Source organism: Pogona vitticeps, chromosome 3 (assembly GCF_051106095.1).
Source record: "Pogona vitticeps strain Pit_001003342236 chromosome 3, PviZW2.1, whole genome shotgun sequence".
NCBI lineage: Eukaryota > Metazoa > Chordata > Lepidosauria > Squamata > Agamidae > Pogona > Pogona vitticeps.
The window spans coordinates 242,203,256-242,230,005 of record NC_135785.1 but is presented as its reverse complement, the minus strand read 5'-3'; the positions used below and the strand labels follow the sequence as shown (position 1 = coordinate 242,230,005).

General features: G+C 40.3%; 1 protein-coding gene across 1 annotated transcript in view; it reads right to left on the bottom strand.

The window, feature by feature from the left end:
* Positions 1 to 7,440: 7,440 nt before the first annotated feature.
* The window catches only part of MIPEP (mitochondrial intermediate peptidase), a 67,889-nt gene continuing 48,579 nt past the window's right edge, over positions 7,441 to 26,750 (bottom strand). Inside the window, exons 16-19 of the mRNA XM_020811088.3 lie at positions 25,460 to 25,579; positions 12,986 to 13,107; positions 11,603 to 11,676; positions 7,441 to 7,678 (exon numbers count right to left, since the gene is read on the bottom strand). Coding sequence (XP_020666747.3) covers positions 7,590 to 7,678; positions 11,603 to 11,676; positions 12,986 to 13,107; positions 25,460 to 25,579 — 405 coding nt within the window. The 3' untranslated portion in view covers positions 7,441 to 7,589. The remainder of the gene's footprint in view (positions 7,679 to 11,602; positions 11,677 to 12,985; positions 13,108 to 25,459; positions 25,580 to 26,750) is intronic.

Genomic DNA, 26,750 nt, shown 5'->3' with positions numbered 1-26,750 from the left:
AAAGTGGTCTAAAATGATAATAATAAAATAATTTTTTTGTTTAAGAAAATAGCATTAAAAGTTCAACAGGAACCAAGTAGTTTTCCAAAGCACTTCCAGACAAAGTCAAGCAGTGAACAAATCATATTCTAGCACTGAAGGCCCACTGGAACAAGATAACTGGACCACTTTCCTGAAGTTTAGCATAAGGGCAAACCAACCTGCTGTGGGCACAGTTCTAGAAACTGGATGCTACAGTTGAAAAGATCCCACCAATACCTACCAATTTTACTTCAGACCAAAATGCAGACCACAGCTTTCCTCAAACATTTCCCATGTTTCATAATAACTTCCCACACCTACTTGTGGAGGCCTATCTTATAATTTGGAAACTCCAGGCATGGGAACCTACTCAGTAGTTACACATTACTGTTTTCTGTGCTTACGGGCTACAGAAGCAAATGGTACAGTTGAGGCAAACTCTCAAGGCAAAAGCAGATGACAGAATGTGGTTATTTTCCACTTTGGTCTTTGTTACTCTCTCTAAAGACCAGGGACAGCTTTAGGTAATATTCCAAAATTGTGATTGCCGCTTTTCTTAACTATTGTAAGAATTTTTATCAGTACCCTCAAATCTAAAGCAATTAGTTTTGAGTGAATGTTACCTTTCATAAAAATGTTCTGCTTACAGGCTCTGATAAAATCTGATGAGTGCTCCACAGAGCCAAACTAAGCATAGAACTCAATATGTTATGCTTTATTGCAGGAGTTACTGGCACTGCAGCTGAAGTGCAATTGTCTACAGTGACACAAAGAATGCAAGGTTATGATGGATTTAAGGTTTGCTAAGTAAGTAACGACAGAAAAGCAAGTGCCCTGTATGCAAACTTGGAAGAAGCCAGAGAATGACAAACTGTAGAAGTGTTTTTGTAACACTTGAAAACAATCCAAAATAAGCCATATGCAAAACCTTTTGCTTGGGTATTTGAAGAAGCACAGAACTGAAGATGTCTGGGGAATTCCAGAGAATGAACGAGACTTCTCCTTTTCCATATGCTGCGATCTCAACCACTGTTCACCTTCTGGTCTACAACTCTGTTAAACCCACAAGGCAAACAAGCAATTACAGCCCTCATTACTGTTTGTTTCAATACTAATTTTCTTCCCATGTTTAAATCCATATGTGCTTCCAGATAAGCCAGACAACTTGTCTTCAAGTGAGGTTTACAAAACAGGAAGACACCAGATATAGGGGCAAGGGAGGGGTGTAAATAAAGTATGTTTATTCAGTGTGGACCATTAAAAATGTATTTCTAGTGACATTTTTGGGCACAACAAATGTTTCTATGGTCTGTTGCATAAACTAATCTGAACTGGACCGAACTCAACTCTCAATCTATCTCTCTCTGTGTGTGGATACTTCCTTTCTACCCCTCATTGCTACGGATTACACTAGTAGTGAAGAAGCAACTTAGAAAAAAAATTACCGTAGTAATGCTTCCTAACCCTTTCCCCCCTCTTATCTTCTAATTAACAATATGTAATCTGTGTATTTTAAGTACACATTATCCTATGCATCAAGATCTCAAGTGACTAGACCTCTCTAGTTTAGGATTGCCAGATCTCAGGGTAGTGGTTGAAGTCACAGGAAAGTGTTCTATTTCTGCAGCTCTCTTTGAGCAGGGAGACAAATCTCCCTTTTTCTCCAATCCTCCCTCCTTGTCCTTTGGCTCATCACCTTTTCCCCTTTTGAGTCAGCCTTCTCCCCTTTGGGGCTTTAGTTATTTATACATATCGTTCAAACACTGTACCTCATCCTTCATCTAAAAAGGCCAGGCAGTTTCTAAAGACCAGAAATAAGACAGACCCTGCCCGCAACAGGTGGGTCTGATTTAAGTCATGATTCGAACCATGATTTTAAACCACTACTCAGACACATTTGACTTGATCATGTAATTTTTTCACACAAGACATGCACTCTTCATACACGTTTTCATGATATATATTGATCATCTTCGTCAAACTGACTCCACCTCCAATAATCCTCCATTCGTCCTGCGCTTTCAGAGAGAGAGAGACAGAAGACTGACTTTTTCTATGCAAAGTGGCAGAGGAACAATTTAAGGAATCAGCATTTGCAAGGAAACTATTTGAAAACATCCCTAGAGATTTTAACAGGGCTTCCATTAATTTTAAACGTTCTATCAAGTCGAGAATTTTAAAAACACGTACACCAGGAATAACTTCAGTCAGAATGTGAAAACAGAGCTGTTCAAGTTGGTTATTTTTCACCTCCACATATTTGCTATCAACACATTCAAACAGTACTCAAACTGGCTTTGAAAATCTTCTCAAAATTTTCTTTCTGTACTGAGAACTTGAGAAGAACAAAAGATTACTCTAAATGATTGATACAGACATTTACAAAATCCCATAAAATTGAAGCACCAGCCTAAGATTTGTTGCAGTTTATTTACAACATGTATTAGAAAAGAGTATATTGATGTAATATCTCCTAATACAAAATCAAAAATTCCATAATGAGATCTTTGAGCTATAACATGCTTTAAATACACCATCACCTAGGGCTTAAAAAAAAAAACCAAAAGCATTTTGACAGTACAAAAATTTAAAATTTGGTTCAAATTTTAAAACTTTTTAAACATGATTTCTATCTACTTTAGTTTATAATATAAAATATTCAATATAAAAATATGAAGAATTAAGAAGAGTTTTTTTTTTAAAAAAAGACAACTTGGGTACTGAGATTATAAATTACCAACCAGAAGTGTATGTGTAAGAATCTGTTGCAAGAGAAACAAAAGAAAACAAAACACAACATATTCTGGTACTTTAAAGACTCACAGGTATGTTTCACTATGAAATCAGAGCCGCTTCCTCTGTGTCATTGACTTGCTGGAAGCAAAATGGAAGAGCATTCCTTCCTCACCTGTGATAGTTTGCAGCTTAAAGTGGAGCTTGCCATCTGAAGCTGAAACCAGGCATGATGGAACAACTTCTGTTTTTTTCTCCTGCAATGCCATTCTATTGATATCTTTTCAAATTTAGAGTTTGTAACAAGGATTCATTAATTGGTGTTCTGATCCTTCTTTTAATAATACCCCTTTTCTAGGTTAAGTTCTTAAATCTCAGCTGTGCCTTTGCTTCTTAGAAACCTTATAACAACACACACTAGTTTTCAGACCTAGGATCCCAAATGATGCATTTTAGTAGCATCTGCTGATATGGCTAATATTCTAGTTTCTGCACCAGCTCTACTAAGATGCATAGTCTGCTCTCTGGGAAGAAAACAACCAGGGCTATAGAGCAGGGGTTCCCAATCTTGGGTACCCAGATGTTCTTGGATTAAAACTTCTAGAAGCCTTCATCACTAGCTATCCTGGCCAGGATTTCTGGGAACTCTAGTCCAAGAATATCTGGGGACCTAAGATTGGGAACCACTGCTGTAGAGGGACGCATGCACTCTATACTAGCATATTAGTTGGACTGTGTTACTTGGCCTGAGGTGTAGATGTTTGTATTTTTAGTGGGGAATTTTTTAGTGGGTGGGGAGTGTTTGGGGAATGTTATGTGTGCGCTTGTGTCTGGTCTCTGGGTGTTTGTGAATTTCGTTGTATGGGTATACTGTATATATACTTACAATGACAATATATTATTATTATTATTATTATTATTATTATTATTATTATTATTATTATTATTATTATTATTATTATTATTATTAGTCCATCTGTTGAACCAGAGGACACGGAATTTGGTTCAGATGCCTGGCAGGTACACTTGTGATTGAGGAAGTGTCCTAACGCCCATCTCACTTTGACATTTAACACCAAGTCCTTTGAAACACACAAAAAAGGAGTAATTGGCAGCTACATCAATAACAAAAGCAGTCTGTTTGTACGAGTCAGATATGGAATCTAACTACTTGGTGAAGAAGTCAACATGAATTAACCTTGTGTTTGGCAGGGATTAGGAATGAAGTTCTAGAAAGCAAGTACTCACAGCTGAAGACAGCTGGGTATGGAATTGCCAACTTTTGAACTTCCCTCTGTAACTGATCTTTTAATACCAGTTTGATGTGTAGCTTCTTACCACGAAAAGCTTCATCTTCCCTAAGTAACCTGAGCCATGTAGCTGGGTAACCAGGAGAAAATACACAATGCCTTGCATGCTGAGCCTATGAATAACTGACTGAATACCATTGAAATAGGAATTGCCCATCGACGGAAATAACTGAAAAGAATAATAAGACAAACATTGGTTGTTGCAAATATGGACAATAAGAAGAAAGAAATACATTCATTTGGAGTGAGTGGAATGTGTTTATTAATCCTAAATTATCATACAGCTGAAGGGTAAATATAATTTATGTCTGATTAAGTGGACTTTATGTCAGATGAAATGGACTTGTCCATGAAAGTTCACATTAAAAAAAACCCAGTCTTTAAGGAGCCACCATATTTTTCTCTTTTTAAAAAAAATTTTATATTGTTTTCATATGTATAATTTATAACATACTTTTATATGCCACTGAAGCATCTGAGTTCTGGGATACACTTCTCAGTATTTATTTTGTTTTCCACTAGCTTCTGCTCCTGAACCTTTAACATCTGTTTGATGCATGGACTTTAGCCATTAATAACACTATAGCCATGATTTTTGCTTTATTAATGTGCAACTGCATGCCTGCTTTTGCACTTTCTTCTTTCACTTTAACAGTTGTTTCAAGACACTGCTGCTTTCTGTCAGTAAGATGGTGTCATCTGCATATCTTAAACTATTGATGTTTCTTTCATCAATTTTCACTTCTCCTTCATCTGAATCTAGTCTCGCTTTCCAAGTGATATGATCTGCATACAGATTGAACAGCAAGAGGGATAAAATGCACAATTGCCAGATACCTTTCCCTATAGGAAACTATTCTATTTCTCCACAATCTGTCCTAAAAGTAGCTTCTTGTACATAATACAGTGGTACCTCACATGATGACGACCCCGCTAAACGACGAATCCACATAACAATGACTTTTTGCGATCGCTATAGCAATTCACAAAACAGTCATTCCAATGGGGATTTTTCGCTGGATGTTGATTAGGTCCGTGTTTCGCGAACCGTTTGTTCACAAGATGACGATTTCTACAGCTGATCGTCGGCTTCGCTAAATGGCTGCCCTGTGTTTTCCGGACCCATGCTTCACAGGACAGCCATTTTTACAGCTGATCGGCACTCACAAAATGGCTTCCCTATGGGCAATCTTCGCTGGACGACAAGGTATTTTCCCCATTGGAACGCATTAAACCGGGTTTCAATGCATTCCAATGAGGAAACGGATTTCGCATGACGACGATTTAGCTAAACAGTGATTTCAATGGGACAGATTATCGTCATCATGCGGGGCACCACTGTACAGGTTGCACATCAGAACAAACAAGTACTGCAGCACACCCATTTCTTTCAGAGGAATTAATAGTGTCTCATGATTCACACTGTCAAAGACTTTGCTGTAGCGTAGAAAATGAAGAATGCTCTTCTGAAATCAGTGCACTCCAGTAGCCAGCTGATATTTGTGATGAGCTTGAGTGCCTCTTCATTTTTGAAATCCAGCTTGAACATCAAACATTTCTCCATGTAAGGTAAAAGCCTTTGTTGACTTGAATAATTAAACTGTAAACTGCTAAGAGTGTTGTAAGCACTATGGGGATGTAAATAAGCAGCGCACTTTGCTTTTTGTTGCAACACCTTGAGCATCACTTTGCTTGCATGGAATTGGTTAGGCATCCTTCAGTCTCGAAAGACTATGGTAACATGCTCTGAATAGAAGACTTGGAACAGTGTCTAGTGCGGCTGAGGAGGCCAGTTTGAGAGTGACAATCCCTTTCACACTGAAGACAAATACAATCTGTCCCCTGTCCAGCTCTCTGATTTTGCTGCTTTTGTGACTTCCTCTTTGACTTGGCCTGCTGGACAAGGGTCTCTTCGAAATGGGAGAGGCAGTGATGCAACACCTGCCTCCAGGTGTCAGGGTTTCCCATCTGTTGAGGTCCATTCCTAAGGCCTTTAGATCCCGCTTGCAGATATCCTTGTATTGCAGCTGTGGTCTCTCTCTGGGGCAATTTCCCTGCACTAATTCTCCATACAGGAGATCCTTTGGAATCCAACTGTCAGCCATTCTCACGTCATGCCCAAGCCAACGTAGACGTTGCTGTTTCAGTAATGTATACATGCTAAAAATTCCAGCTCGTTCTAGGACTACTCTATTTGGAACTTTGTCCTGCCAGGCGATACCAAAAATCCGTCGGAGGCAATGCATATGGAATGTGTTCAGTATCAGCTTGCATGGAATATTAGAGCAGTAACCTTACAGTTTTTGCACTGCCTGGCATCGCCTTTCTTGGAGAGAGAAATATATATGGAATTTTGCCAGTCTATGAGCTATTGTTTTGTTTTCCATTTTTCGTTGGCATATTCTTTTTAGGATTTTGATAGATTCAGTCTGTGTGGCTTGAAAGAGTCACAGTTCTGCTCATATTCCATTTACTCCTGGTGATTTATTCTTCCTAGTGCTTTCAGAGCAGCTTTCATGTCACATTCTAGAACTGGAGGTTCTTCGTCATAGGATTCCTCTTCAAAAGTCTGTCATTCTTGCATTTCTTCTGTGTAGGTCTTCAGTATACTGTTTCCACCTTCTCTTTATTTTCTCCTGGTCAGATTGTGTGCTTCCCTGTTGGTTATTCCACATTCCTAATTTAGGCTTGAATTTCCCTTTGATTTCTTGGATCTTCTGGAAGAGATCTCATTTCCCCCCTATTGTTCTCCTCTTCCTTTGCACTGGTTGTAGTGTTTCTCTTTTGTTTCTACATGAAATTCACTGAAAAACTACACTTAGGGCTCTGACCTACAGTATTTCTTTTCACTTCTGCTTCTCACCTTTCCTTAACCATTTTAACTTTTTCTTTTCTCATCCATCTAAGTTACTCTTTTCTTTTTTACTACAATAATTGTATTTTTGTATTCTTCCCTAATAATATCTCTGGTTTTAATCCACAGTTTTTCTATCCACTTGTAAAAATGATTATTTTATAATCTTAAGTAGATAAATAAAAGGTTGATGATGCAACCATAGAAGGGGTAAGTCCTCCCCTTCAATCAACTCATTAACGGGTACGTTACATATTGGTTGAGCACTGTATGTACACACAGCTGTAGTGCATCTGGAGCCCTGGTCAATAAGTTGTAGGCAGCTCCTTCTTCATACTAAAGACTCTGTTATGCAGTACAAGGAACATGCCTATAAAACATGATCCTACTCATATGCACTGAACACTGGGAGGAGGTAGATGCCTATGAACATACGCTTATATTCAAAGGAATATATTTTCAAACATGTGAGCTGCTATGCAAAGCATTTCAAAGCCATAATCATTCTGTAACAGAAGAACATTTTGCTCTCTAGGCAAACCATTTATTTTGATAAGCACTTTTACAAATGCTCATTAAGAGTTGGCAATGTAATTCACAGAAATGCTACACACATTGTTGTATGCTATATTACAAAATTACTTCATTCAAACATTTAAATTGTTTCTCTGTTATTCAGAGAATGCTTCAAAGTCTTGATTTAAGTCTAAAACAAGGGCATCCACGAAGTCTTCCAGTGATGGGTACTTCTGAAGCATACCTAAGAAAAACACAGGGACATAATGAGTTTGTAAAAATATTGCTAGTACAAGCTATTAATAGGCAACTCCAAGCTCAAACAGGTTGCGCCAAACTGAACTGTTATCATTTGTTGTAAGCCGCCTAGAGTGGTCGAAATGACTAGATAGGCAGGGTATAAATAAATAAATAAATAAATAAATAAATAAATAAATAAATAAATAAATAAATAAATAAATAAATCAATCAATCAATAAAATAAAATAAAATAAACTACCCTATTACTACTTTCAATCACCACAGCCAATAAGCAGAGAATCAGTTCTTGTGGGAAGTGATTTAGAAATTCCATATGACTGATCAACGCTTCACCAGTACCCTAGGTTTGAAAATAAGGGTTGACATCATGTTCCATAAGCTGAAAACAGAACATTTCCAATTTCTCCCCTGAAGATTCCAAGGCTCCCATTTTTATCCTTTTGCCACAGGGAAGCTTTTGGTGGCCATGGAAGCGGGGAGCCTCAGTTTCTGAAAAATGCTGCTGGCAGTAATCTTGGCCGTAGTGATTTTTAGAAATTAAATATTCCCCACACCCCCATCCTGCAACCCCCAATGGCTTCTCAACAATAAAAGGGACCTTTGGCATGGAGCAAGAATTGGATACATTTTATTTGAAAAAAACTGTCATGACTGATGACATCATCTGCTTTACACAGCATGGCTATGTGGACAAGATTTCAGCCAAGAGTTCATGAACTGGAAAACAGACTTTTTACTTTAAATGAAAAAATTCTCTTAAAGATCCATGAATTTGGAAACAACACTAAAGTATCAAGCATACATTTCAGCTTCTCTTCATTTCTTTAACATCCAGTGGCTGAAATCCTGTTGCTGAGCTTAGTAAGTCACAACTAAAATAGGTCAATTTGAATAAATGGAATTACAGAGGAGTTTACTAATTCAAAGGGCCAACTCAACTGAGACTACACCAAGCAACAGAATTTCAATCAGTGTGTTGTGGAAGACAGCATGTGCTTGCTGGGCCATTCCCCATTATTGTGTTCATTTTGCCTGGTCCCAATCCACACATGGAAAGGCAAATATCTGCTGCTGTGAGCCTGCTCAATGTGACATTTGTACCTCACTTTTAAACTATGAATGTTACTTTGGCTACAGACTCAGCTGGTAGGGTGCTCATGAACTGATGCAATCTGTTCAGAATCTGGAGCCTCTTCCCCACCTGCAGATTTCCCAACCTCAGTTATAGAGAAAACATACTTTTCAACACAGCAAGGCATGTACAGACTAATTTTCATGATATTTTCCAGGTTGCCAACATGTTAAATGTGAAATTGGGAAATTTCTAATATTGTCCTGCACTAGAATAAAATATATAAAAATGACTGGCCTTTGAAGCAATTCTCTCTGTTAGATGTTCTAATCTGACTATAACTTTGCTGTATTTTTTGCTTTAGGAATACCCGGTACAATCACTTAATATTCCTACTCGCCTCAAACAATTTGGTTTCTATGGGAATAATAATACAAACTGAACTCTTCCACTGAGCCCTGTAATAAGCTTCTACAAGAGCCAACTGGTTTCATTATGTATTTGTGATGGCACACTAATAGTTCCAAAAAAGAAAAAAGAAACACTCAACCAGGAAAAGAGTCCAGTTCTTGAGGCAATTTGAAGCAGTTATTAGGAGAGCTTCTTCCTAGGATCTCAGGAGATCATGAATTTAATTAAGCTTAAAATATGTGCTTTGCAAGTGACAACAAGAATGCTCAAAAAGACAGTTGATAAGTGGTGCAAATTAAGAAGAGAAAAACTTACACAAAAAAACAGGATTGAAATACAATCAAATAATATTTTTATCATCCAAACCAGTATAAAAATATGTTCATTGCTAGTGGCTTATACTGACCACAACATTTGCTTTGGAGTCCACTTTTTTGGGGGGGAGGGGGAAGTCAATTCAAAACCAATTCACTTTGACTTAAACCTTAATCCTTGAACTTAAGTTGAGATTTGAAATTCTAAGGTTCTTATTATTTACTGGAGATTAAAAATGTTGTCTTTGTCAGAATTAAGCTTTGATAGGCATAGCTGGAGGGGGCTTATACGTGCCGGATTGCACCCCAAGAAGAAGAGGGAATTTTGCATTCTGTAGCTTTGGAGCTTGACTCCCCCCCAAGGGAACTGTATATCTTTGTTATTTCTTGGCAGAAATGGTAAAAAAAAATGCAGATGACCTACATAGCACTACATAGATGACATGGGGATAGAGGTAGACAGGTGCTGGAAACAGGATGAACTCTGTTTTCTTCAATGAAACCCTCAGTCCCAGCACCTGCTTGGCTACCTCTGCCTCCTGGGCACCTATGCATAGAATCATAGAATAACTGCCTCTCCCCATCACATCATCATATTTTCCATAACCTAAATACTGCATATATGTCTTAACAAAGAAAGGTAAGGTAGAGAAAAGTGTGTGCTGTAACCCATATTTACAAAAATCTTATCTGCAACCATGAGAACCCAGAAAACCTCAGCTGAAGACAAACACAGACTGAAGTAATATCAAGTCCTAGATCTCTCAGACAAAAATAAAGTCCACACTCTCTAAAGTGACATTCCCACTAAGAAGCCAGGGATCATATGACTATAACAATAGTCCCTTATGGAGTATAATGTAGTCATACATAAAGAAGGCATGGTTCTTGAGTTCCAAAAGAGATCCAACAAAGACAGCTGTCACTTTAAAAGCTGTGAACTTACTTTATAGGTATCATCTGACTGTAATTCTACTCTGTGCCTCCCAAGCCTAGGGCAACTATAGAGATCACCTCTTTGAAGTCCTATACTTTCCACATAACATCATTAGGGTTAACCACACCTTTTCTGGAAATTGTGTCCCCCAACCTTCAATCACCTACAACTGAAACATGCAAAAAGCTCCACTGTTCTGAAACTTCATAATTATTCTGATTCCGTTAGCTAAGTTAGAATTTATTGCTGCTTACAGCTTTGTCTTAAATAACAAGGTACACCAAAGTGATATATAACCTTTCAGTGAATATTGAGTTAACATTTAATATTGGGTTAAAAATGAATGAATAATATCCAGAGAATCAAACTATCCAGGAACAACTGGCCAGTTCCCATATTTAATCTCCTCCACACAGCACTGGAAGACCTTTGGCTTTCTATATGTTTTGGATCAAAAATCTCCAAATCCCTTACTGGTGGCTATCTTATAAGCAGACAGCTGCATTCCATGTCAACCATTTCATTTCTGAATGTAAATGAATGAATGAATGAATGAATGACTAAATGAATGAATGAATGAATGAATGAATAAATAAATAATGTATTTTTGACCTCTGTATTTTCTTCCCTGTGGAGAAAAGAAAGATCAGCCAGCAGTCTCTGTGATTGCGACAGTGCCAGCGGGTACCATAAAAGGGAAGGGACAAGAATTAATCTGCATTCCACTGGGAAGTGAGGTAAACAGAGAAGCAGTAGTGATAGATCTTGCTGGGGTTTATATAAAGTTTGAGTAACTTACCATTGTAAACTGGGGCCAACAGCCAGGCATATAACCAGCACTTCATTAATTAGCTGCAATTTGCAACAGAAAAGTATACAGACCTAAACAACAGGATTCTTACCAGCGCATGTGAATAAGAGAAGGATAAATACAGTATCTGAGTGCACCTTATGCTATGGCATCAGTGACTTCAATCAAACTTTGCTAATCATCTGTAAAGAAGAGTTTAAGCACTAGGCCGCTCTGCTGTGTTCACGCTTTAGCAAATGCCATCTAAATTACAAATCCAAAGATAAAATGGAAGTATTTCCAAGTGGTTTTTAAAGTTGAAGCAGTAGAACTTGTCCAAGAGCGGATTGGAAAAACATGCAAAGCAAAAGTGGCAATATTACCTTGAACCATGAGCATGGGTTCTTTTCCTCCACCGTGTGCCAGCATTTCTCTGCGGTAACGTTCACCCATTGCCCTGAAGGAAAAGATGGTGTTATTATAGCCACCTGCAATCATAATCAGTGCAGTTTCCTGTCACAACTGTCTCCGGGTTCCTTGCTGAACTGACACAGATAAAGATCTAATGAAGTCTGGCACTTTAAACTCACATGCCTGTTCCAGAAAGGCACTCAATAAATAAAATGCTATCATAATATGCTAAGCTTGACAGATTGTAGATGTAACCAAGTATGATAGAATCCCACATTTGTCTGAGGTTTTGTAACCCATCCACCGACAGTAAGCTTCCCATGTGGTAAACAGGAATAGTGTAGTAAATGCATGCTGCTACGGTTTACAAAATGACATGAAACTTTTATACTGAGTTTTCACAAGACATTGTAAAATCTTGTTGTTTTTTTTGGTAATAAAATTGGCAGCGGTGGCTCGTTCCAACATAACAGTCGTGTAGGTTTGATTTTAAAAAAACTTAGTGTTTCTTACAGATAGGAAAATCTGTAAATGACAATAATTTACTCCCCAAAATAATCCAAGTGAAAATTGATTCATGAAATTTTAAAAAGGGAAACTGAATTTTTGTAAGAAGACAGGTATTCAGATAGGTACAAGATCCCACTTAATTTTAATGATAAAGTTGAGAAACTGCCCCTGGATTTAGAAAAATATATGCCACAGATTGGCACAGCTCTTTCATTTCTCAGTGATCATAGTAGAAAGCTGGCTCTTTTGTGCTTCAGACCATCTATCAAGGAGCTTCTCCAACGCCTCAAAGGATTCTGTACCTCCATGAAGCCTTCATTAATTGAACCCTTTCCCAGCAAGTGTGAAGAAAAGACTTCTCATCCTAGTGTTGAGCTTAATGAGATTTGCTTTGCTTGGTATGTTTCCTAATGCTTGGATGTGACATACCTCTGTTCATCCCTAAGGGTCTGAAATGCTCACAGGCTAGGATGGCCAGTCCCATACTTAGCAGCATCTTGAGACACTAACAGTCAACTGCAACAGAGCCATTCAGCAAGCACAGCTTTTATGCTTGCAGGAGTGTAGTGATGGGAACAGAAGCCCTGTCCTGAAAGCAGTTAGACACACATCTTGCAAAGGCTTGAATTTACCACTAGGAAAGGGTTTTTTTTTGTTCATAAGTCAAAGCTCCGTTCGCAAGTCGAAGCAACATTTTGTGAATGGAGCCATTCATAACTCAAAACGTTCGCAAGTGGAGACATTCGTAAGTCAAGGTGCCACTGTGATTTTTTTAAGTTTTATTAGCAAATCAAAGAAATCAAATGTTAAGAAATCTTGCAGTGCTCTGCATTTTATTTTTGTACCTGTTCAAGGGGTCCTGCACAAAGCACTGCCTCCATACCATGGATGCCACAGCCCGAGACATGAGATAGGAATAATACTTGGCACCATAACCCACAAGATGGCTGAACCTGAGTTGCCAGGCCTGTATGGGAAGGAAATAAAAAAGAACATTTCTTGTGAAACTGAAGCAGTGGTTTATAAACTTATCAATCCAAACAACATGTGTAGGTAACGGAGGGGAAATAACTCTTCTATAACTTTTTAAAGCAAACTGCAAACTTCTTAACTTCTCCAATCTTAATAATTTGTTTTTTAAAAAGTGCAAAAAGTACTGAAAGCAACTAGCATAACATATAGCCCTATCTGATTTCACCCACATTGTTTCTTTTAGAGGATTAAAGAAAACCCACATTTTCCATGTTAACAAGTGCCATTACGTTTTAGTTCCTATATAGATACATGTCATGTTGCACCTGGAAACGGTACACATGCAATAATCTGTCAAAAAGAAAGCAAGGGTAGAGAATATCCTTGTTACTTTTTAAATTACACCTGATATATTTTTGCTGTTAAATTTCTTAAAATCCAGCACACAGCATACATTTCAAATGTACTGCGAGGCAAACTGAAGCGGTAAAATAAGTTGGTTTTCATTCTAGTCTTAAAAGATTTTTCATTTGAATATATCAAAGCTCAGCATGAAAAGGAATGTCTCTTCCAGTACTTAGAATCCAAATTATTTTCCACTGACACACATACTAAAGAATACAGATGTTCTTCCTGTTTCAGTTTTTCCTGTCTTGAGCACCATGATAAGAAGAGGTTTATTTTTGTCTTTGATGAAATATTCATCTTGCAACCATTCAGTCTTGAGGCAACCCTTGAAACCTGCATTTGCCTGATAGGAACCACACACTGCAGCATGAGAGATTCCTAGGAATTATCGATGCATACATGATTTAAGTGGGACATTGGCTGGGCCTGCTATCTCCTCTAAGTTAAATAACCACATGAATTCCTTCAAGTAAAATATAAAAAGAAAGCTCAGTAGTTATGTGCAAACTATCTTCCAGGAAAGATCTCTCTCAATTATTGATCTTCATCAAATACAGCATGAGTCAATAACTGTGGCAATTTTACATTGTAAACATATATTGTGTATAGGTTTGGCTGCATGCACGGCGAGTGACTGTTAATCATACAGTTACAGATTGGTGCCAATGTTCTCTCTAAGCTGTGCAAGTGTGTGACCGTTCAGCACTGTATTGGTGCCACACACCAGCAGATAGTGTTGCCACTCATTTGATTCCAGTCATGGCAGGACATTTGCGTCCACAGGGGTGGATGGAGTTTCTGCTCAGTTCTGTTGGAAAATTAGAGGGAACGTTGATTGATGCCAAGGAGTACAGTACCTATAGGCCCATTGCTTTAATCTCCCATGCAAGCAAAGTGATGCTCAAGGTCCTGCAAGAAGAAATGCCACTGTTTCCCAACCTGGGGATTGTAACCCCCTCGGAGGTAGTGAAGCATTTTCTACAGGATTGCGGGTTGCTTTATATGTGTTGTAACTCTTGTTAACTAATTTCTTCCTTAACCTTTCAGAGCGGGATATTAAATTTAGCATGTGAGTATGAGAAACAGGCCCTTTAGGGAAGAAAGAAGCCTCTATTTACTGAGAAGGGATCACTGAAACTAATTTTTTACCAAAAAAAAAAAATGCTAGCAGAAAGATATAGTTCCAGCTGCTTCTGCAAGAAAAGGATTTTAACTAAGGCATGTCATTTCTGGATAGCCTGAAGAAGAGAAGGAAAGGGGAGAAAAAAAAACTACACATACAACAAACCCACAAGAGGGGACACAAAAACAAGCCGCCCGCCTCTTCTGCAGTCAGTGCAAGGAAAGCTTCATGTTGGTTTATAAGGGTGATTGCCTCTGTGCAGTTTTTGCCCCCTCCCTGGGTATCTCAACGTCCTTTCACCCCCTGGTCTGTCTTTGACGTCCCCTGCCTTCTCTTTTCCCCACATTTAATCACCCCAGCCTGTTCCTCCCCTGGTTTTGCTGTTAGTAGGGGGACAAAAGGGAGGCCAGCCTGATCACCTCAGGTAGAGCAAACCATAACCTGGGAGCTGCCACAGAGAAGACCCTCTCTCTTCATCAAGCATGCTTGTGCTAGCAATGGGACCCAAAGAAGGGCCTCCTTTGACAATCTTAAATGTCAAGAAGGCTCATATAGGGAGATACAGTTCTTCAGGCAGCCTGGACCCAAGCTGTATAGGGCTTTATAGATAATGACCAGCACTTTGAATTGGGCCCGGAAACAGACTGGTAGTCAATGCAATTGTTGTAGCAGCGGTGTTATATGCTGCCTATAACTGCCCCCCCCCGTCAATAGTCTGGCTGCTGCATTTTGAACCAGCTGAAGTTTCCAAACCGTCTTCAAAGGCAGCCCCATATACAGTGGGGGCTTGACTTGCGAACTTAATCCGTATTGGAAGGCAGTTCGCAAGTCAAAAAGTTCGCAGGTCAAAATCTGCATTCCCATAGGAATGCATTGAAAACCATTTGATACGTATGTGCTCTCCATAGGGCGGCGTGGGACCCTGAGGAAGGGAAGGGAAGGGGTGCCGTCAGTCAGGGCATTGATTACCTCAGGTCCCGGCGGCGGCCCACAGGTCCCGGCGGTGGTGGCGGCCTTGGCGGGAGGAGAAGGGGAGGCACCGGAGAGCATCCACCCTCGCACGGGGAAGCCGAGCCGCTCCCGCTCCCGTGGCCCTCGGCAGCCCCGAAGGAAAGTGGGCAGGGGGCGGGTTGGCGGGCAGCCCGGACCTCGGCGCAAGGGCAGGTCGTGCATGGCGTGGAGCCTGCTGGTGCTCTCCTGCGCCCGGGCCCTGTGCCCCGGACGCTCCTCGGCAGCCCCAGCCGGGGCTCCCGCCTCCTTGCTCCCGCGCCGGAACAGAGCTCGGCCAGCGGAGGCACCGGAAGCCGGGAGCCCCCGGGGGCTGGGCGGATACTGCGGGGATCCTTCCTTGCCGCTCCTGGGAGGACAAGGGCCGGCTCCTCCGGGCACCCTTTGCCAAGCAGGATCGCCGCCCTTCCTCGCGTGGGCCGAACGGCGACCTCCTGCCTCACTCCCGGCTTCTCCCCAGCGACCGTCCGTCCGTCCAGCAGGGTGGCCCTCGGAAGAAGGCGGCGGGGAGCAGGAGCGGCGGCGGCAAGCGCAGCCGAGCTCTGTTCCGGCGCGGGAGCAAGAAGGCAGGAGCCCCGGCTGGGGCTGCCGAGGAGCGTCCGGGCTGCCCGCCAACCAGTGGGGTCTTGACTTGCGAATTTCCTGCGTTTTTTTCCCTAAACTTTTTGGTACGTACCTCAAATCTCCGTCCGCAAGTCAAAATGGATTTTTGCGGATGGAGAGGTACGCAACTCAAAAAGTTCGCAAGTCAAGCCGTTCGCAAGTCAAGACCCCACTGTAGAGTGCATTAGAGTAATTCAAGAAGGATGTAACTAGCTGTAGTCAAATCAGACATATCAAGGAAAGGTTAAGCAAACATAGGGTGATAAATAAATGTTACACATCCACTCCTTTCTAACACTAACCGATCAGCGCAACAAAGGTGCACTTTATATAAAAGGGGAAAATATGGTGCTAAGTACATCAGTGCTGAAGTGGGACTAGCACCCAACTAGCATGACATTCTGAAAGGCCATGGCCATGTATCACTAGTACATTCTGTACTGGAATAAAGAGACTTCCAGGAGAAAGTAGTGTCTTGGATGTGTTGCACTGATTTATTTCTAAACTGTGAGGTTGTGCTTCTTGTGAAAACGTCTAGTGTGTTTGAAATTAATTTCAAATCACCAAATGGTCTCATCTTTCTTACCATTAATGCAAGTATCTAATGTTTCAAATTCCCCCTTGGAACCCTACCCTGTTTCTGGCATATATACAAATAAGCAGAAGGTACATCTTACTGAAAGTCATGTTTCTAAGGTGCAAGCAAGTTGATGAAGTCTTCAACTACATTATTTGCTTCTGTAGAGTATGTAATATGTCCCGAAAAAGCTGTAGAAAAACATTCCAAGAGTTCATTAAACAGTGGTGTGTTCCACAGCATAGCCCAAGGGTTATGATAATACACCATCTGTAGGTCATGTTCCTGCCTGTTTTTTCTGCTAGTGGAACTAACAGAAATGAAGGTGAATGACTGTTCTATAAAACTAATAGTTAAAGATGCCTGTTTCTCATTAACATAGCATCAAATGCACCAGTGATTTATCTTGTCTGAAGATTTTCCAAAAATCCATACATGCTTTTTATTAGGAAAGATGAAAAGCTAACTGTTCCCTTGTGGCCAAGACTTTTGAATAAAAGACACATTGGCTATATTATATGAGTATAAATAGAATTTTAAGGGCATTACTACAATTCCCTACATTCTGTTTATAACACAAAAGCTTCTAATGCAAACTGCAACCATGTGCTGTCTAAAGGGCTCATTTAAAATTTTAAAGTTGTTAACAGTTTGAGTTAATGAAATCATGATAGTATTATTGAGCAAAACAGCACAACATACAATTCTGATATACCATTCTTAAGTAAAATGTAACATGAAAAAGCATATGTTGCTCTGCATTGCTCTTTCCAAAAACAGAATAGAAAAGGGTAATAGTCAAACTCTTTCAGTTAAGCTTAAGTTAGAAGGTGAATTTTTTTTAAAGGGTGGAAGCTAATTTGGCATTTAGGCTAGATAACATCAATAACACCTTATCAAAGAAGAAGAATCCCATCCATCATATTATTATTATCCACCCCATCCCCGTCTTGAGCTTTGGAGAGAAGGATACAGATGCACGAATTTTTGAAAAAGCCATCTCACCAAAACCTCTTTCTCGCTTTCCTCCTTGTTCTCTCTCATAATCTCATCTCCTCACCCTCCTCCTTTTATGACTGCTGATCCTCAAGTGGATTCTAAAAATAGTCCCAGAGACCAAAAATTCAGTTCCCTGGACAGATGAGGAACTGTGTCCAGTGTGGAACATAAGGGGATCACCATCTTGATGGAAGAAACATCACCACCTGCTTCTAAGACAACCTCACTATTTGTTCATTTGAAGTTTTTAAACCCTGCACTAGAAAGCTCATTAAACAAGGGCTGCCAGGTTTGCATTCATTGAAGTTTAGTACTGTGCGCATGCACCAAGGCACCATCTTCAACACACAGTGAAATTTACTCTCAGAAAATGTGTTCATAGGAATACAGTCACCTGACAGTTCAAATCGACGGCAGATTTACTCAGAAATAAATTCTATTGTGTTCTTACTCTTATGTACAGCCTGGCTTGTTTGTTTATTTTATTAGTTACAAACTCGGCTGCCAGGCTGTTTGTCTTTCCCCCCATTTTTAACCTTTCTATAAGCATAATTTATTGTATTGTATATATCTGCAGGCATTTTGTGTGGAGAGGCGGCACTTAAACTGCAGTCCCATATCCACATATCTTGAAGTAAATATCAGATAAAATGAAACTTACTTTTGAAAGGATATGCCTCGGATTGCCCTTACCTAGTACTTTTCTATTACCAAAAAAACTAACTTAGTTCACTTGTAACTGTTACTGTTAGTCTCTGGTAAAATATATTAAAAGCACCTTCTTGGTGCTTGCTTCAAAAGTATTTCCCAACCTGGAGGTTGCAACCACCAAGGGGGTCTCTCAAAGTGGTTTATTTTTTTGGGGGGGGGAGTGAGTTATTGGGCACCTTATATGTGTTATAGCTCTTGTTAAATAATTTCTTCTTTGATCTTTCATAGAGGGATATTAAAATTAAGTATGTATGTGTGAGAAACAGGTCTTTTAGGGAGAGAAAGAAGCCTCCACTTTCTGAGATGACTTTACCCCCATTAAAAATGCCTTTCTATGCAAACATAGCAGGGGGCGTACATTACTTTGTTATTATAAAAATGGGGGGGGGGATGAGTAAAAAAAGGTTAGAAACCACTGCTATAATAAGAGAAAACTATTCTCACTCTCCTAGCTTAATTTACTCCCAAGTAGAAGAGGCTATGGAGCGCTGTGATGGTATCCTGTTTACTATGTGATTCCTGGTTGGCTAATATTTCCCACAAGACAAATGCAGGACAATGAGATGGATTGATTTTATAAGAGAAGCCACAGCACTGACTTTACAAGAGCTGAGCAGGGCTGTTGAGGACAGGACATTTTGGAAGTCATTCATTCGTAGGGTTGCCATAGGTAGGGGGCAATTTGACAGCACACAGCAACAATGAATGATGAAGTAATTAAAGTGAGCAAGGAAGGAGGATGTTGCCAAATTAGGGAGGGGGGAAATAGCAATAAATGAGATTTTAAAAAGCAAACATGCTAACAAAGGCGGCCAGGATCCTATTGCCTGTGTGACTCTGCAAGGACAATTATGCAGGGGAAGATCTTTGTTTCTTGTGCTGTCATCTACCTGGTCTTCCAAGACTGCTCAATCAATCGTGCATCTGAAGGTCTAGAAACAAAGGAACTGTTTCCATGACTGCCTTCTGTGCACAGCATTTCTTCGACTTCTTTGAAGAAAGCCACTTCAAATACTTTTGGCCTCAGTATTTTTAGATAAAATAAAGTACTACAGTGGTGCCTCGCATAGCGATCGCTCCGTATAGTGACGAAATAGTTTAGCGACACTATTTTTGCGATCACAAAAGCGATCGCTTTGCAATGATCCCTATGGGGACATTTCGCTTTGCGATGATCGCAGGGAAGCGGTCAGCGCAAAGCCCCCATTTTCGGCCAGCTGATTGGCGGTTTCAAAATAGCCGCCAGGTAAACAAAATGGCCACCCGCTGTTTTCAGGCACAGATTCCTCGCTTTAGAGGCACTGAAAATGGCGGCACTATGGAGGATCTTCGCTTAAAGGTGAGTTTTAAGCTCATAGGAACGCATTAATCGCATTTTAATGCCTTTCTATGGGCTTTTTATTTTCACTTAGCGATGTTATCGCTTAGCATTGATTTTTTCTGCACGAATTAACATCGCTAAGCGAGGCACCACTGTACAAATAAATCCATTGCTGTCCTAAGACTGGAAAAAGGCATCTGTTTTTCAGAAGTTGGATGACAAAAATTCTATTAGTGTTTATTTCTGAAACAGAAGAATCCTACATCTTTCAGAAAAATTCAGCTGTAATTTTAGAAAACCTTTGTACTTTATCTTTAGATCTTCACAATCAACTCCTTAAAGAAAAAAACAATATTTAAAGAAATAGTAGAATGATCCATCTGTTAGAAAAACAACATGCTATCTTCCAAGTTACACAAAACAATCAGCCTGAATTAACCTGATGATTTACAATGAAACTCAATCACAACGCTTTTATATAGAAGCAAATAACATCAGCTGCTGTGGAACATCAGTGTAGTATCTTCAGAATCGGCCTCCAACTATTTGAGTCAGGAAGAAAACTACATGTAATTAATATCAATAGGATTTTGAGTAAAACGTAATCATTCATCTGAATACTTCCACAATAATTTTAAAAGCAAACATGCCTACATGCAACAGCACATAGTATCACTATAAAGCTGGGAGAGCACTATACTAGCAAAGGTAAGGTACCTATGTTTCACAGAGTCTTGCACTGAGAGGCAATCTGACCCTTACCAAATATTTTCCCTATTCTTTCACCAACACAGGCTGCTTCTAGCAAAGGTCTAACAAAATGCATTATTACAGGGTTTTCAAGGTTAGTGAGATATTTAAGGAGTGATTTAGCAGTGCCACCCATACCCCTGTGAGCTTCTATGGCTAAGCAGAGGCTTGAGTCCAGGTCTCCTGACCCCATCACTCTATTCGCTAACCCACACCAGGCACCTAAGGTTGGTACTCAAGAGCCTAAAGCATACAGCGTTTGCATGTAGTCACACATCCATATTTATACCCAGACTACTATAGCTAAGGCTTATCTAGTCCATAATAAAGGACATTCACATATGTACAGTTATTCTAAAGAAAGCAGGAATGAACAAGCTGAATTACACCATAGATGCCTGCCTTGGGCAAGTGAACAAATGCACAAATTGTAAAAACAAGTTAAATTACAAATAAATAAACAATTTAAACCCACTGTTGTTGGCAAGGAGCAATTCTCAATAGGAAAAAAAATGGCCCTTTTTGGGGATTCCTGAAAGTGAAATAAAACCGATCCATTCAGTGAACTACCCAGAGAGAAAATGGTCTCTCAAAATTCCACCCGGCTCAGCATTCCATCAGAAAACAAGAATATCGTTTCCTGTGCTCTAACTCAGCCATATTGTTCTGACATTATCAATTTTTTTGTATAAGTGCATGTACAAAATTGTTCTCATCATGGCTAAAGTAGCCAGTAGCTGTCTTAATGGACTACAACATTTTCTAATGCAGAAAATGCAGTTAAAATGACTTCTACCCCGGGCATCGCTGCATATTACCTTAGTCTCAGAGTCTAAGCTGTTCACTTACCATTGTCACAAGGAGAAGGAGTAGACCCGAATGCCACAAAACAGGCCACTATGCCTGAATGCCAGTACTTAGCATTGGCACAGAAAAGGCCCCCTGGATCTTTATCATCCCTCACTACAGCAGGAAGAAAAAAAAATATCCTTCTTAAATGTTCCCTAACAATATGGGTGGAATAAGCCAATATGCCTTTCTCTTTTTGTTCAAAAATAGGTTGTGAACAAAAATACAGTAGGTTGTGAACCAGAAGGTTCACAAGGAATCTGAGCAGGATATTTTGAAATAAGGAATGGAGAAGTTTGAAAAAAAGCCGCTGAGATTTTAAAATGTGAGTCAAACAAAAGGTTAAAGGTTTCAATTTATAACACTTTGCGGCTTTTTATAACCAAGTCATAAATAAACCCAGCAAGACAAGAAATATAAATATTGTTGTGGTAATTTATACTAGAGAACAGGAAAGGAATTTAACATGCAATTAACTAACTAGGTGTTTCTGAAAAGATACCATATGGTCCTTGAATGTGTGTATGTGCACGTGTTTGTGTGTTTACATAGATAGTGAATTATGTTTTAATTGATCCTTGAGAGATCCCAAAAAGTCTTTTCAACTTTTTAAACTTTCACGATTTAAAATTTTTCTGTGTATTTATCTATCTATTGCACATCAGTTCTTACAGAGTTCTGGGAAGTCTAAATATGAATAGACTGCTTAGAAACATCTAACTTGGCTTCACTGTCCAATCTTCGATCTGTCTACATACAAGGAACCCCCACATGGTCTCAATGTGGCTTGTTTCTAGGAAAGTGTGGAGAGAATTACAGCCTTAACTTTGTTTGAATTGGGAATATTTTCTGCAGTTTTCCTGTCTAAGCAGATAAATGAAAGGCTCTTAAGTTTTTTAAAAGAGAAGATTCATGTGCCAATTTCAAAGGCCCAACTTTTGTTATAGTTTTGAAATGAATGTTGAGTTTATGAAACCACTCCTATAAAGCAATCACCACAGACTATTTACAGAAAATTCCACAAAAAGGGTTTGTTACACATTCATTAAGTCTCCTCTTCCTACACTCAGACTCTTAAAACCTGGTTTTACAGTGTGCTTTAAGATGATGCAGTTAAAAGCTAATCTAAGGGCATACGATATGTATAAACAAATGGGTTTTCCACTTTGGCTGAAGCAGCAAATTACAAACATTCCGGAATGAAGAAATGTTTTCAAGAATGATTCTAAAATCTGAACCTTTTGAATTTCCTGTATTTGTAAACTGAATGAAAGAACCACACTGACCACAACATATATTTACAGTAATTTAAAATGGCCCTCTTTTGCATTCTATATAAGATTAACACCATCGAAAAAATTATCATTACAGACAGGAAGTACCTCGAAAACCAGTGTATATGTAGGTAAATCTTTAAGCTATAAAGAAAGCAACAGCCAGACATGATGAAACTGTACCTTCGGACATTTCTGATTCTTAAATGCTGGCCTATGCTCTTGTGCATGCCAAAGACCTTAGTCAAAGCATTCTAAAGCATGCCTAAAGCTTTCTTGGATACACAGGTGTAACTACGTTGCTCTTTAGATCTGGCAAGCCAAAGTGTGCCTCCACAGGTTGTATGAGGGAACACCAGGGAACAGGTGGCCCTCTAGTTTGTGCCCTGACACCTATAAGTCCCAGCGAACATGGCTAAAACTTAAAAATGAATGAATTTTTAGATTAACATTATCTGGAGGGTTAAATGAGCCCCTGGCCCTGCTTGCAGGCACAGCACATGAGGCATACCTTGAACTTTGCTAGGCAATCAACACCCAACCCACCACACATGTCAGCAATCCAGCAAGAGCTACAATCTTGTTCTTCAACAACCAAGGGCCTCCTAGGCTGCACTCCCAAAACTGACAACAACTTAACAAATGCCGCTGTCAATTACCTAGGGACAGGGAACTTCTGCTCATGAAAGTCAACTGGAGATGGGGGCATCCATATATGAATACGAATAACCCCCCCCACAAGTGGAAATATTGGATGCGCACTTGACGGAACCTTCCTATCACGCCGTTGCCCACAATAGATTAGCCACTCCTGGCGGGAGGCGGGATGACAAATCTCTCTGCCAGGTTGCAGAGTGGCTAATCCATTGTGGACAATGGCCGACTGGAAGGCTCCGTCAAGCAAACGTCTGCAGTGGAATGGTGAGTGGACCCTCGTTATTTCCACCTGTGGGGGGTATTCGTATATGAATACAAATACCCCCATCTATAAAGTCAACTCATCTAATGCTGAACATTGTCAAGACACCTAACTGCTCCCCGGAAGAATATGATGGAGAAAGATGCATGCATATTTTTGTTAGGGTTATAAATCTTTACTTCTTTCATTCTCATACGTGAATCTGTGGGGGGGGGGGAAGTCTGTGCGTCTTATGGAGCGAAGGTGGCGATTTTGCCCCCGCTGCCCCTGTGGGAGCGAGCGTCGCAAGAGTCCGAGTCAGCCTTCCCGGACCCTTGCGCCACTCCCCCCACCCCCACGGGGCCAGCGTGGGCGAAATCACCAGCTTCCAGGTGGGGGAGCGGTGCAAGGGTCTGGGAAGGCTCACTCAGACCCTTGCGCTGCTCTCCCCACCCCCACAGGGCCAGCGTGGGCAAAATCACCAGCTTCCAGGTGGGGGAGCGGCGCAAGGGTCCGGGAAGGCTCACTCGGACCCTTGTGCCGCTCCCCCCACCCCCACGGAGCCAGCGCGGGCGAAATAGCTAGCTTCCAGGTGGGGGAGCGGCACAAGGGTCCGGGAAGGCTCACTCGGACCCTTGCGACGCTCCCTCCACCCCCCACGGGGCCAGCACGGGCGAAATCGCCAGATTCCAGGACCTTTTCTGAGCCTTTCAAGCCTCAGAAAAGGTCCTAGAAACTGGCGATTTTCCCCGCGCTGGCCCCGTGGGGGGTGCGTTGCAAGGGTCCGAGTGAGCCTTCCAGGAACCTTGCACTGCTCCCCCCCACCCCCCACGGGGCCAGTGCGGGAGAAATTGCCAGCTTCTGGGACTCTTTTGAGGCTTGGGAAGCCTCAGAAGAGTCCCAGAAGGTAGCGATTTTGCCCCCTCTGACCCCGGGGGGGCAGGGTGAATCTCTAAAGGATCCTGGAACACACCCTAGGACCCTTTAGAGACTCAACCTGCCCCCCCGGGGGTCAGAGGGGACAAAATCGCCACCTTCTGGGACTCTTCTGAAGCTTCCCAAGCCTCAAAAGAGTCTCAGAAGGTGGTGATTTCGCCCCCTGGCCCCCCAGGGGGCAGGGTGAGTCTCTAAAGGGTCCTGGAACACACCCTGGGGGGGGGCTGGGTGAGCCTCCAAAGGGTCCTAGGGTGTGTTCCATAAGATGGACCTCTCCATAAGGCTCACCAATTTTTAGGAGAAGAAAACAGATTATTTTTTTCCTGTTTTCTTCTCCTATAAATTTGGTGCGTCTTAAGTGCGTCTTATGGAACGAAAAATACGGTAGCAGTGAAAAATCTCACACTGGTTGACCAATTTTTCAAAGGAATGAATAAATGCATTCACTGATTTTCATTAAAGATGAGAAATTTGGCAAGTATGTGTCACATCTTATTTTGGCCAATGTAGAGGAATGTGTGTTGAGATTATTTCTGGGCTAAGATGGTTATATGATAATGCATGGAAGGCAGTATTTGAGAAGAGAAGGAAAATGTTTATCTTCTGCTTCTTCTCTTACTCTGAAGATGTTTCATCTTATTCCAATTTATTTAAATGAAGCTTTGTCCAATGTTTCAAAAGCACAACCACAAAAAGAAAAAGAACATTATTGTCCTTGTGCAGGACATGGGGATCTATGTAAATACAATTTACTAAGAAGCCACAAAATATTTTTGTCTGAGATTTTAGAAAGTTGATCTTATTCTGTCTTAGTTAATATGAAAAAGGATATTCACACTCTGACTTTTTCTTTCCTTTAAACATGAATTAGCACAAAACATGATACTCACAGTATTAGGAACATATGGCAGTCCATAAAACTTCTCTTGGGTTTCTTTTAAAATGTCTGTGGTCGACTTCTCCAGAGGATGCTTCCCATGGTATATTTGGTCCAAAACAGCATAAAAAATCTAGACAAAGGAAAAAAAGTGTGTGTGTGTGGTTAACCAATACAAACATGCAGCGGGGAAAAAAAGATTAAAATACAAACATTTCTTTATCTTTCCTTTATGTAATCAATTCAGGACAATATATGTAAATATTCTGTTTACACATTCAGTATTTTCAAGTCTTGTGTGAATTTCTGAATCACTACCAACGCACTGTTCCTCAAAATGAAGCCAACATGCTTTCATTGGACGCTCAGTCAGATTTTAAAACATGGCATGTTTTTGTTGCATGTGATATATGTAGAAATGTGTCGATGTACTCTATTATGAGGTACAATATGCCCATATTTGGATGCCAAACATTCCCTGCACTTTGGGACAGGAGTGGCAGTTAAAGCAGTAATCCCATGTACTGTGAGATAGAAGCAGCAAAGTAGTGAACTACAGCTGGGAGAAGCACCACAAAGTAATGACAACAGTGCTGGCATTGTCATCCCTGAGGTTTTACTACAGCTTAAGTAATTGGGGTGTTCTACAAATGTATTCTCTGCCTAATTAGGCTTTAAGCCCTTATTGTTTATTTTTTCCTCTTGAAAGAGTCTGTACTCTTGACAGACTGTATTTCAGAATGTAACTTAAAACATTCTTTTTGATATTTTATTGTATTGCTCCTATATTTTTGACTGTTTTTTTCTGTTTCTACACCAAGATATGTGCACCTCACCTGTGGAGGGGGGTACTGTTATAAAACAGATGAAGGAGGTTCAGAGAGAAGAACTTTTCATTGCAACAGCTACATAAAAGGCTGCCACTGATACGATTCCACTCATGTGAGCATAGGATTCAAAGCCGACATAAGGAGCTACTTAGACTCAGATTTACAGTTCAAGGATGTTGCTCTGTGTAATGATATATTCTAAGTAGCCAAGTCAATGGCTCAAATGTCCTTTTATTCAAAGATGTAACTTGAACACTGATTCTGTGGTAAAATCCCCACAGATCGAGCATGGTTGCATCTAGTGTTCCTCACTCAGATAAACAGAGACTTGGCATGCCGATCTGAGCAGGCTATTTTTCCTCCACAATTTACCAACTTCTTAAATAAGGATGGGGGATGACATTAAAAAGGGAAGAAATCTGGGAACTCCCTAAGTATATCTAAGAAAAAAAAAACTGGAAGACACAAACAAAA